At 31.4% G+C, this 13,113-nt stretch overlaps 2 protein-coding genes across 2 annotated transcripts; one reads left to right on the top strand and one right to left on the bottom strand.

Annotated features, from left to right (window-relative positions):
* Window positions 1–825: 825 nt before the first annotated feature.
* Window positions 826–3,131, top strand: LOC114120125 (nuclear inhibitor of protein phosphatase 1). Its single transcript, XM_027981935.2, has 7 exons — window positions 826–1,128; window positions 1,241–1,301; window positions 1,372–1,525; window positions 1,930–2,156; window positions 2,214–2,411; window positions 2,473–2,596; window positions 2,688–3,131. Exons 1-7 carry the CDS (start codon window positions 1,100–1,102, stop codon window positions 2,921–2,923), a joined length of 1,029 nt encoding a protein of 342 aa, XP_027837736.2. The 5' UTR covers window positions 826–1,099; the 3' UTR covers window positions 2,924–3,131.
* Window positions 3,132–3,730: 599 nt separating this feature from the next.
* On the bottom strand, window positions 3,731–11,678 carry LOC114120103 (vesicular inhibitory amino acid transporter). Its single transcript, XM_027981906.2, has 2 exons — window positions 10,600–11,678; window positions 3,731–7,013 (listed from the first exon to the last, which is right to left on the bottom strand). The coding sequence occupies exons 1-2, from the start codon at window positions 11,050–11,052 to the stop codon at window positions 5,829–5,831; spliced, it is 1,638 nt and encodes a 545-aa protein (XP_027837707.2). The 5' UTR covers window positions 11,053–11,678; the 3' UTR covers window positions 3,731–5,828.
* Window positions 11,679–13,113: the final 1,435 nt, after the last annotated feature.

Here is a 13,113-nt window from a genome sequence, read left to right as displayed (position 1 = left end):
AGGTACTCAAATAGAATAAAATAAAATGGTTCAACTAAAATGTTCAAGTGTTCTAAAATGTGAATGGTGATTCCTTATGAAACCAAGTATTTGAAGATTTTTTTAAGTGACATCAATGTTATTTACAGCAGAACTTTGTTAGCAAACTAATTGACTGTATAAAGATAGGTATATTTATTCCTGTAGAAATATTGATTAGCGATAATTTATAACAGTCAATTCGCAAAACGATAACCAATAACTATTATTTATGATACAATGACAGCATGGATAGTCAATTGAAATGTTTTTGAATTTCCTTCGTATCGTTCATATATTCCGATTATTCCATACATTTCAATTTAGATAAGTAGGTATGTCAAATACGTGATTATGCTCAACATGTTTAATCACAACGTCATTTTGAATATAAACACGACTTCAATAATTGAATTGCTTGTAATAGCATTACATTACTTACAATTTAAGAAGATTCTGATAAATTAGAAAATACTGAATAATAATGTGAAATATCTATATTTACCAAAAACAAAATAAAAATATTATATCAAATGTTATGTTACACTGAATTATCTTTTGGTCAGATTAAAATAATTTATAACATAATTCTTCAATATAAAACCATAATTTTTTTGTTTTGTTTAAAATTATCGTTTACCTAAATTGTTGTTATGTTCCTTTTAAAAAGTTACTTTCTGGTTCAATATTTATTCGCGGGCAATTTGTTACCCTGGTACTTACCGTGGTCACAAGTATATTGTACAAATTGTTTATACCATACACCCGTGATAAGATACCTAATTGATAAGAAATAATATTCGGTTTCAGAAATCGGGATTACGATTTCGTTAATCGTTAACTTGCTTATTAGTTGATATTTGTTAATTTGTTAAATATTATTTTCGTTCAGAATAATAAAGTTATTATACAATATATCATCCACTATTTAACAGCATATTTACATTTTAATTTCTCATTAATTAATTATACACATCACATATATTTTAATTTGATCTTAGACTTATTCCCGATAATCTGTAATACAATCATGTTTGTTTTACTTGAAGTATAAAATTATTTGTTTATATAATTACTTATAATGGCTAATCATTATGATGTTCCCAATTGGTGAGGATTGTTTATACACTTAACTTTTATTTTTAAGAGTGGATCAACATTTATGTTTAATTGTTGCATTACATGATTGAATGTGAAATGTAATTTATTTATTTGTTTTAAGGGCCGGTAAACCTCCTGTAGGTTTACACTTGGATGTATTAAAAGGAGACAAATTAATTCAAGTGAGTAATGATGTTTATAAAATTGTACAATTGACTGAAACTACCTATTAATATTAATTCTGTTATTCAGAAATTAATGTTGGACCAGAAAAAGTGTTATTTATTTGGACGCAACGCTCAAATGAGTGACTTTTGTATTGATCATCAATCATGCTCGAGAGTTCACGCTGCATTTGTCTATCATAAACATTTAAATAGAGCGTTTTTAGTTGATCTTGGATCTAGTAAGTTGGAGTTATTATAGCGCTGTCATTCAATATGTTGTTTAGATATTTTATATTATTTTACTGTCATTTAGATATAAATTTACTTAACAATGCTCCCAAAATCATTTAAATAAATAAATAATTTACCTATAAGTATATATTCTATTTAATTTATTATTTTCAAATTTATATAATACAAGATTTTATTTATTTATTTTATTAGTCATAAATGTAATTAGTTTAAAATTTATCCTGTATACTTTTCTGCTATATTTCTGGCATTGTGTATGTCCAATTTCCATCATTTTCACAGTGTAAAAATATTCAAAATAACTAAAATATAGTTTGTTGAATAACAGCCATTGATATTATATCAATCCTCGTCATCATTTATATAATTATTTATTTTCATTTTAATTTAGCTCATGGTACATACATTGGTAGCATTAGAATTGAAGCTGATAAACCCACTCAATTGCCAATAAATAGTCAATTCCATTTTGGTGCATCTACTCGAACATACATAATACGGGAACGTCCCCAGTCTACATCAGCTTTTGGACCTCGTCCGATTATGGACCAGTTAGAGAGAGAATCTGATCATGCATCTAGTTTATTAGGACTACCAGAAACTGATCTTGAGCTTGATGTATGTTTACAAAATTTAAATTTAAATTCCATGAATATCTTATCATTTGTATTACAGAATTTGACTGAATTTAATACGGCACAAAATCGGCGCATATCAATGCTTGGTATATCAGATGATGCATTAAAGACAAAACGAAAACGTACAAGAGGAGTCCATTTTAATGAAGATGAGCAGATAATCAATCCAGAAGATATTGATCCATCAGTTGGTCGTTTCAGAAATCTAATAAGGACTACTGTCATACCTAATAAAGTAAACATTTTATAAAATATTTTAATGATATCACAGACATTTATATTTTTAAATTTTACAGAAATTCAAAGATGGAATGGGTTTTGCTGTTGACCAAAATAGTGCTAATGGTCAAAATAAAAACTATTTGAAAAATATGATTCCTGGTGCACATTTACACAATTCACTTTACAGTGATATTCCTGGTTAGAATTAATCTATTTTTTTAAATTCAATTTAATGATAATTATCATTGCAACTTAATTATAATTTTTTTTATTAAACCTTACACACTAGGTCCAGATGGTGACGATAAGCAACATAGTTATTTATCATCCATTGGCAATCGTCTTGGTATGAATTTACCAAACCCTGCTCCAGATGTTGATATTAACCCTAATATAGAAGAAATAGCAGTTCCCAATCCAGCCGTATCTGAAAAAGTTGAACCTGCTTCAACAGAGCCTAAAAAGAAAAAATATGCAAAAGAAGCATGGCCTGGGAAAAAAAATGCACCAGCATTGCTTGTTTAAAGTATTTATACGGTTTTTTTTATAACTCGTCTGTTTTTCAGTATATAATTTGGAAGTTAAATATGTTTTAATTATTTACCAATGACTCTAAAAAATTTTTCTTTTGTGAAAATAATTTGGAAAACTATCTTACTGGATATTAGCTGTGTGTAACTGTGTAAGTAATAAGTATGTGTTTGGAATTAATAAAATGTGTAATGTTGTATAATTATAATGTGTATTTTATTGTGTTATTTATTATTTATAATAACTACAAAATTGCTGGCCCATTGTCAGTCTTTTTATTTCTGTTAATAATTCTGTACAACAAATTAGTTTTCCAATGAGATTTTAGTATACAATAAAAGAACATAAAACAACTTTATAAATAGGTCAACACTATAAAAGTTTTATTTTTTTTTATCCATTTAATCTTTAATACATTACATTAAATATTTAATGGTATAGTGTAACGAGTAAGAGCTTTTAAATATGATTTATAGTATGCACCAGTCTAAGACAAATTCCTATTATAAATCATAAAATTAATTACTTAATTATTAAAATTTAAATAATCAAATAAATAAATACTATAAAAGTTCTGAATATATATGTAGCATATTAGTAATAAATAAAAGAAAAATGCCTTATAACAAATAAGCATCTTAGTCAAATATTCAAATAATACAACTTTTTTCAAGATTTTAAGCTACCTATTAATTTTAATTTTCATTGAAAAGTGTTATCTTTTAGTTTCATGAAAGTTATTATTTTTAAATTTTCATTAGAAAAGATGTATAGGTACATAGAGAAGAAAAAAACAGAAAATTATTAAAATTGAAATATTCTTATTGACTATTTTATGTTTTATATTATGTTTATCACAATTTTATAATTTAAGTACATGAGTATCAGTCACTGTTACAGCTGAAATATTAAATTAAACGATAACAGAAATAAAATTTCCCTAAATATTATTGTTGCTAAAATAATTTTGTTCAACTAAACAATATAATAAAACATATGTATGCTAACTGCCAGCAAAATCGACGTAGGTACCTGTTAATATTTGATTAAAAAATAAAAATAAAAACATCACTTTTAAAGATTAAATGTATTTTGTTAAATATACTGAAAGAGTATACAATAGTAATTAATAGTTATGGTATAAATTATGGAAGACAATAGCAGTCTTAGATAAAACAAAATAATGCTTGTGTTGTATATAATATTTACTTATACTTAAACATAACAAAGAGTATAATAAATTAATTGAATATACTTGAAGTAGGTATTTAAAAGTGAATATATTATTACAAATTATCATAATATAATGAAACGGTTTCTCAATAAACAAGCTACTAACAATATTTTAAAGTGTATGTAATTCACATTTTTCTCTTTGATCATTATTAATGATTATTATAAACATATGAATACAAAACAATTGTTTTAATTGAAACTATCTACTTATACTTAAAATAAAAAAAAACCTGGTTAGTTTTGTATAATGATAATAGTAATGTCATAACTCGTCAAAATATTATATTAGATATGTAAGTAAATGCTTACAAATAATATAAGTATATTAACAGGGTTATAAATTATGACAATATAATATAATGATAACATGGGTATAATTATTTTGACTATTGCTAAAAATTGTTTATTTATTTATTTGTTTTTGGAAGACTTGCAATTGACATTATTTAACAATTAAGCGCTAATATAATATATAGTTTATACGTTCCTTATGCACAATATAAAGATGTCTGGGATCCAATGGATTTATATTATTCGGTCAGAACCATTGAAAACCAAACATCAACATTTAGAATCGTTTTTATAATGGAAGACAATAAATTGCTACAAACAGCACAATTTTAATGTTACAATACCAATGATACATAAACGGTTGTACTTAATTAATATAATATAATAATAATATAAACATTACATTTATAAATGTATTATTAAAACGATACTTTAACATTTTAACCACCAAACATTCTTTTCATCAAAATATTTCAATTTTAAGAATAAATTGTTTGGTAATATGAGCTTACGAGCTCTGGAAGACAAATGTTGTTTATCACAAAATCAATTACATAATAAATAATTAATAATATGTGTGTATATATTTATGTATTATATATATACTGGAAGACACAAACTACAACAGTCTAACCGTCGTTTTCAAAAAAATTGCTTTTATACTTTTATACATATATTATATACCTAATATATTATTTAGGTAATTAAAATCGAATACTTCTATTAATTTTCAATATAATTTAAAAAAATGTAAAAATCGCATAACTAATCATTACTCCCTCTACCAGTATACAATAATTATAATAATATCGTCTAAACGTATTTGACGCTGAATTAATATCTGTGCGTATATAATATAACCGGGATATAGGGGATCGCTAAAATTCTCGGGTGCGTACACACCCGACAGGTCGTAGTGACTCGATTAAGTAGGTATTGTAGTCGTAGTTTTTAAATCGCAATAACAACAATGATATTAAATATAGTTATATAAAATAACAATATAATCATAATAATATAACGTACGGAATGTGCGTAAACGATGAGGTTCAAAACGGGTATCGCATAATATCGAAACGATAAATTATAATTAATACGCGTATTATTATTAGACACCGTCGGTAAAGGGAAAAAAGACAAAACGCGTTTAAAGTCTAAGACGTCTTGAATTTAAAAGTAAGTATAAATAAGAGCCTATTGCAGTGACACGATTCGGTCGTCTACGAAAAAATAAAAAACTGCAGGGTTCGACGGCCACCGATAACAAATGGATCGGTGCGGGGCATATCGGCGGGAACCAGGGGAAAGGTAGTCGTGCAACGGATGTGGGTGCGCATCGGTGGGGTGCAGACGGGGACTTGAGGGTGTGTGCTCAGAACGGCAACCCTATTTGGAACGCTTTGATGATGGCCGAGCCGGAGTCGTAGACGCCGATGACGCCGAACAGACAGCCGAGGAATATGACGAAACAGTTGAACATTATGGTGCGCCACTCGAGCGAGTCGCCCTTCAGCTTCAGGTGGAAGTAGCACGGCCATATGAACGACAACATTGTGCCGGTAAAGCTGCCGATGAAGCCCATCAGTATGGCAAAGTGCGGTATCGATATGGCCATGAAGACGGTGCACAGGATGATGGCCACGCGGAACGCCAAGCCCCACACCTTGAGCTCGCCGTCCACGTGCCAGATACTCGGGTACGGCGTGGCGGGCGGCCCGATGAAGAAGGACTTCTCGAGTATGTCGCACGCCGCGTAGTACGGCAACGGGTACGACAACAGCACCTTGACCACCAGGAACACGTTGACCAGGCCCTTGAACGCGGGCGAGTGCAGGTTGTTGGTGATCACCTGCTGCGTGTCGTTCTGGAACGTCAGGAAGCACACGTAACCGAACAGCGACTTGAATATGGCGGCCGCGATGTGGCTCCACTCCAGCATCCAGTCGAACTTTGACCGGTCGGACAGGTTGCCCTCGAGCGTCGGCAGGAATATCTGCGACGTGTAACTGAACACGATCATGCCCAGCGATATGGGAAAGTTCTCCACGTCGATCGTCCACTTCACCTTGCTCCAGCCCCAGTCGGGCAGCTCCAGCACGCAGTAGCCCAGTATGATGATGTTGATGAGTATGTGCGACATGGTGCACCAGAAGCTGAGCAGCGAGACGTGGTGCAGGTGCTTGAGGAACCCGAGCGGTATGAGCAGCACGCCGGTGATCATCATCCAGCTGCGCGTGTCGATCAGCCCGTCCGGGAACGTGCCCTCCATCAGGTCGCCGCACGCCACCACGTACAGGATGCACGTCATCAGCAGCTCGATCATCTGGGCCACGTTCACGGCCCGAGCTCCCCACACCGGTCCGAAACACTCCCGGGCGATCGACACGTACGAGTCTCGGACCCGGACCCGCTGGCCAGTGTTCAGGTCGAGTTCGTACAAGCACTCCACCAGTATCTTGCCCGTGTAACAGCATATGTAAGCGATGCCGACCATGGCCACGATCGCCCAGTAACCGCCTCGCAGGACGGCGAACGGCAAGGACACCACGAACATTCCCTGCGCAAGTTATAATATCATAAAATATAATATAATATATAATATTCTATATACGTTATTACCGTATTATTATAGCTATACAAGTAAGTCGGTTATCGGACTTTCGTTTCAATATTATTTTATAGTCAGTTATCGTAAGCAGTGCATAATGTATAAATGGGTGTGTGAAATATTATCATTTGTTACTATTACGGTGCTCAAAAATTGTAGGACTTACATATACTTTTCTATACAAAGTGCAGCTTATACGGTTTATATTATAGCAGACCGCTTGAGATCCGTCCCGTGTACGAGTAGGTACAACGACGAGTTAAATAATTCAAAATTTAAAATGCACATTTCTTCGTTAACGTGCATAAAGTACATATATTTTATTTTTATGATTCTCTTATAATTTCAGTACTATATATTTATTTATTTATTTTCTACTTAAATTAATATCGAAAGGTTAAAGATTATATATGTTAACAGTGGCGCACCCAAGTCCCCCCCCAAAAAAAATAAATTTCATTAAATTACACATTATTATAGCAAATATAGTACAACAATGATAAATGATAATGTTTTATATTCAAATTGTATTATTATATTAGATACACATATATATATACATAATAATTCAATATTACGCGATAAGGTTTACTATTGTGTGTAAGGAAAAAAGAAAAATTATTAAGCTCCTCCCCCCCAAACAAATATTCTGGGTGAGCGCCTGTATATGTTAACAAGTATATTGAAAATAATTTTTATTTATACTATTTAGGTATCGATAACATTTTTTCGATTTAATAATTAACACCGTCAAACGGCAACCTTCGCGTAGATATCCGCACGTCAAATCATTCATATTAATTTTTCGTTTATTTTATAAAATAATGTTTAATATTATAGTATTATATTAACAATTTTCGTCAAAGTTAATAAATAATAAATTTATGGATTTTTCGGTCATATTTTGTTTATTTTAGGTCCTATAACTTCCAAGTACTAATTAATACGTTGTTTCTTATTATTTATGTATGTATTATAATCATTGTTATTGAATAAATATAAAACATACAAGTATTAAAGTTAGGATTTTGCATATGAAGAAAACTTTTGTATTGCCCTGCGTTATATAGTCAAATACCTACGTTTTGGCAATACAACTTTCAACGATTTAGTTGTTAAAATCAGAGCTATCCTCACAAGATACGATTTCTAATGCTCAAATAATATTATTTGATGCATTTTTCGGGAATAATTGTAAAACAGTATTCAAAGTGCCCGAAGTACCGACTTTTTTATTATTCATATTAATTGATTAAAAATTAACAAACTTTGGAAGAATTTTCCATCTTTTGGTAGAAATAAAATAAATACTATGGACTTTGAATTACACACAAAAAAAAATAGTCATGGCAATTGCAAGTATGGACAATAAAAATTCAAAATCCAACTTATCCAGAAAACTTTCCTGAAAACTTCTCTAGCAAGAATTGTTTGTCCACTTACATAACCAATATTGGTCATTCGTCGTTATATCGCCAAAACGTAAACGTAATAATTAATATATCTATCTATACCTACGGGTTTTTATTAATATTTAACCAAAGTTAAGTAGCGTAGTAGTGTTTTGTAAATGACTGCTGTTTTACTGAATCCAACAACCTGCAGGTTGTCTCAAAATAAATTCACTCATACTAAAAACCGTAAATCTCTAAAACACGCCTTATAATTTATTCACAGTGTTCATACATTAATTTTTTCCACCATTGTTTTATTTGAAACTACCCTTCTAGAATTGACGTTTTATATTTACAAAATAAAGTTGAGTGTTTTTAATTTATAAGTAGGTACTGGAAATATTGTCCTGTATAGTCAACATTTATTCTATAGCAAACCTATCTCACTCATTCTCTTATTGTATCTCTCTTTCTCATTCGACTTCAGCAACACAAAATATGTTGCAGTACTCGTACGTTTTTCTAATCTGAGTTATAAGTTATTGGATACTGGACAGATATACCTATAGTTAATTGTGTTTACAAAAAGTTCTGTAACGTTAAAATATAAAATTACTCGTGCACAATTAAAATAATATCTTGTAGCATTTGGTACAGTTTTATAAATTGTATAAACCGAAATTTGTATTTTGACGTTACATAAAATTAGAAAAACTTGATTCTCTAATTATAAAGTTTATGCATAATACTGTACTAATATTTTTAAACCTGATCATTGACCCACCAAGTGTCTGAAGTGTCCCAAGAAAAATTAAGTTTTTCCACGCCGTTATCGTTCAAAGTTTTACACCAAAAGACAAAAGTTTTATAAGATTTATTCGATTTTTATACTTCGTATCGTTGTTTATCGTGTCACACATTTAGCTAACAACAGTTTCCAAAATATCATTTATAACTTACCTACCTAAACCACTTGAATATTTATTTGATAAACAAATATAATAAACATATTTATTTACGATTACGACAATGTGTAACCAGCGTGTTTTAAGAATACTGTTTTAATAAATGAATAATTAAAAATATATTAGTTAATTATATATTATATAAATGCATAATAATTACGTGCTATTTAACTTAAAAGTAAAAAAATAAAAATGGTGCGGTTCAAAAATATACTGTGATTATAACTTTGTTGAAAAATAGTGCATAGTATAATGTTAAAATAAGTGTTGGCTATATAATATGTTACATAGTGCATGTCAATGTTAATTATTATCCGAACTCACTTAATTACTGATCATGAAATTTGGTCACGGTGTAGCTCGTCAGTTCACCTAAAATAATGTTTTCATAGGTCTTAACCATTTATATTTTACATAATAATGCTATAATAGTTAAAACTTCTATGGGAAAAACGAAAAATTAGAATAATTATTAATTACCTATTAACCACTGTAAATTCAAAATTGTATATAAAATATACTAAAATTAAAAACGGCTTAAACATTATATTTACATGTATACAATATAATGAATACAAATATATTTTTATTCGTATCGCTTACCATGTCCTCGTGTATAAAATAAAAGTATTATTATAAAATTATGTATTTACTATACACTGTATAAAAGTCTATAAAAGCTTCTTTTTATGTTTAGTGTTTTAATATTATCGACTGTACAATTTACAACATACCATTTCAAATAAACCTTCTTTCTGCGTGTTTTCGGTAAATAACCTATCTTAGTTGCAAGATTCTTACTGCAGGACGACAATAGTCTGTCCTTTCGAATCGTGCTTATTCTATATATTTAAATAAATTGTTCACGTATAGCGCCAAAAATAGGAATGTGTGAAATTAACACATTGACTAATAGCCCCGACTTAAGTGTATTATTTATCATCGTTTAATATGAGACGAAAAAGAATTATTTACAGGATTACAAATTTAAGAAGTCATATGGGTATTTCACAATCTATACCGCCAGCAATCCTTTATATATTTGGGTCTCGTCGTCTATAATATAATAATATATAATATGCACAATATTTATTTATGTATTATGATCCCAAACAGTAAATTATTCACTACCTAATCGTTATGACCACCGGCATGGTCGTCGTTATATTTAGGTACCTGTATGGCGTTGGTAACGTTCCACGCCGCTTGCCATTCGTCGATCTTGTGTCGGCCGCGGCCAAACTCTCCGCCGCCCGATGAGTCCTCGTCGAAGCTACCGTCGTCCATGCTAAACGCTTGCGGCGTCCTCTTGATGACGCCGTCGCCGTCCACGCCGCCGTCGCGTTTCTCCACGCCACCGTACGACGACAGTTCCGAGTTGCACGTGGTCCGGAACGGGTTCGTGTCCGGTTTGCTGCCACCCTGCAACCGGTTCCGCTCAGCGTCCCCGCCGTCCGCCGTCCCGTTTCCGGCACCGGAAGACGAGCCCCCCGCAGCCCGATCGCCGCGGCGCTTCATGATAGCTTCCACGCACGGGCTGTCCTCCGGCACGTACGCCTTGACGGCGGCCCACACCACGTTCATGGCGGCCCCAAACGGCGGCACGTAAAACCTACCGAAATTGGCCATTGACAGCCGTTACAGCTGCGGTGGCGGCCACCTATCTATATAATAGCGACGACTGTAACTGCAGCTGCAGCAATAATATATATATATATATATCTGCTGCACTAGTGCACCGTTGCAACGATCCTAATGTTTTTTATGATACACGCGTATATATATATATATGTATTATACAACGTCGTCGGTGCCTGTCGACGAGTTGAAAGCGAAAGAGAAACAAACGAAAATTTAGTTTTATCAACGAAGATTATTGATAAATTGTAGGTATGTACAGTATAGGCTCTATATTATATTATTATTATAACGATATTATTACTACAGCCGCTGCCACCGTTTCCAATGCCGATGTAATAGTGGTCGCCGCCACCGCTGTCGCCACTGCACGCATATTTTTCCTGGTCGGCCGGTAAAATGAGATGACCGTGCTGCAATGCTCGTGATGGGTGAAAAACGAAAACGAAAAAATTAAAACGAAGACGAAAGCGGTGTAGGATATAACTTAACGGGGGGAAAAAAAAAATACACGAGCCGTGTGTCCTCGCGGCACAGAGCGGAAACGATTGGGAAAACGAGCACGGGTTGGCCGCGGGAAGGGGTTGGCAGTCAGGCGGCGGCGCGGATCGATGAAAAGCGGGCGACCGATCTCTTCGCGCCATCTCCGACCCACCACCACCCATCAGGCCTCAACGCATTCTGGTGACAAAATGCACTGTATCAGCAGAGGTGGGTGCGAGCCCGGGTCGGTCTGATCTATAATCTATATCATAGTTAGATTATAGGTAGGTACCCATAAAGCGAAAAACACGTATTGGTGGTATATACATACATAAACAATATTATTAAATCATGATACTGATTAATGAAATTAAGAATGCTATATTAATTTTAAGTCTGAGTTTTTCAGTTTTTCAAACATTTCTAAATTATCTAGAAACAATTCAATTATTCTTAAATAAAAACAATTTTAAAATTAAATCAAAGTAGGTAGGTACTTATAAATATTATGAATCTATATTTTTGATAAAGAACCTTTGCAAATATCCTATAAACTTCAAATGTAACGAAACGAATAGAGAGGCCAATAATATACTTTATGGTTTATTATGTGTGTATGATTAATTCAAGGAACAGATTTTAATTAATAATAAAATAAAAATATTTAAATATAATATATTAATAGTTTATTAGTTATTTTAATAAATATTTATTTATTCATTTATAACATTTAAATATTTAAATTTAAAATAAAATATAATTAACTTTCTACTAACTCAATAGTCTTTTTTATTGTCGTTGGCCATTGCAGCATCGGCATCAAAATTTAAAATAACGTTTTTAATCTTTTTAAAGTTATTTGAATAATATATTACAGCTGATAGCTATGTACCCAAACAAGTTATAAAAGGCCTGGGAGGCAGAGTTATATTCGGATACATATACCTTTCGATAAAAAAAATTTGGATGACCACAAAACTTGAAAATTTAATATAAGGTTCCTTATGAATTGTTTTTATTATAGCTAAGAGAAATTAAAAATCGTAAGTCACAATTTTTTTTTATAAGTGTTTATAGTTTAAAATTTTACGAAATCTGTCGAAATCCCAAAAATTTGAAAGTAATTTTGAAGTTGAAAAATCATAAAATTTTTTTGTGTTTATAACTAAGAATTAAAAATGCAACACTAAGTTTTCTATAAGTTAACTTCACTTAGCTATAGAGAAAACTCGAATCATAATTATAGGAAAAATTTTAAGTGCGTTTGAATTTTAAATTTTTACGAAATAGCGTAACAATAACGATTTATCCTTAAACGATTTTAAATATTTGTTATTATTCAAAAAGTATAAGTCGTATAGATACTTGAAAATTTCACCAGTTATTTAGATTGGCATTTTCTTTACGTGATTTAATTTTGAAAATAATTTGACTTTTTTTGAGCTATTTATAGACAACTGAAATTTTCAATTTTTCTGAAAAATTTTTTTGTAGTGTTGATAAAATTTTTTTGGCTTAGTCAAAATACTTGAAAATTGAATACAATGTTTCTCATAAGTTATTCTTAAA

The sequence above is a fragment of the Aphis gossypii genome, chromosome 3 (genome assembly GCF_020184175.1).
Source record: "Aphis gossypii isolate Hap1 chromosome 3, ASM2018417v2, whole genome shotgun sequence".
Lineage (NCBI taxonomy): Eukaryota > Metazoa > Arthropoda > Insecta > Hemiptera > Aphididae > Aphis > Aphis gossypii.
This window is presented reverse-complemented; position numbering and strand designations above follow the sequence as displayed.

What these genes read in the sequence shown, in the direction of transcription:
- LOC114120125 (XM_027981935.2), top strand. Translation starts at nt 1,100, where the DNA reads ATGGCTAATCATTATGATGTTCCCAATTG. An exon ending in TTTAGTTGATCTTGGATCTA is followed by an intron (nt 1,526 to 1,929) that starts GTAAGTTGGAGT and finishes ATTTTAATTTAG; the next exon opens with CTCATGGTACATACATTGGT. An exon ending in ACTTTACAGTGATATTCCTG is followed by an intron (nt 2,597 to 2,687) that starts GTTAGAATTAAT and finishes CTTACACACTAG; the next exon opens with GTCCAGATGGTGACGATAAG.
- LOC114120103 (XM_027981906.2), bottom strand. Translation starts at nt 11,052, where the DNA reads ATGGCCAATTTCGGTAGGTTTTACGTGCCGCCGTTTGGGGCCGCCATG. An exon ending in ACGTTACCAACGCCATACAG is followed by an intron (nt 7,014 to 10,599) that starts GTACCTAAATAT and finishes TAACTTGCGCAG; the next exon opens with GGAATGTTCGTGGTGTCCTT.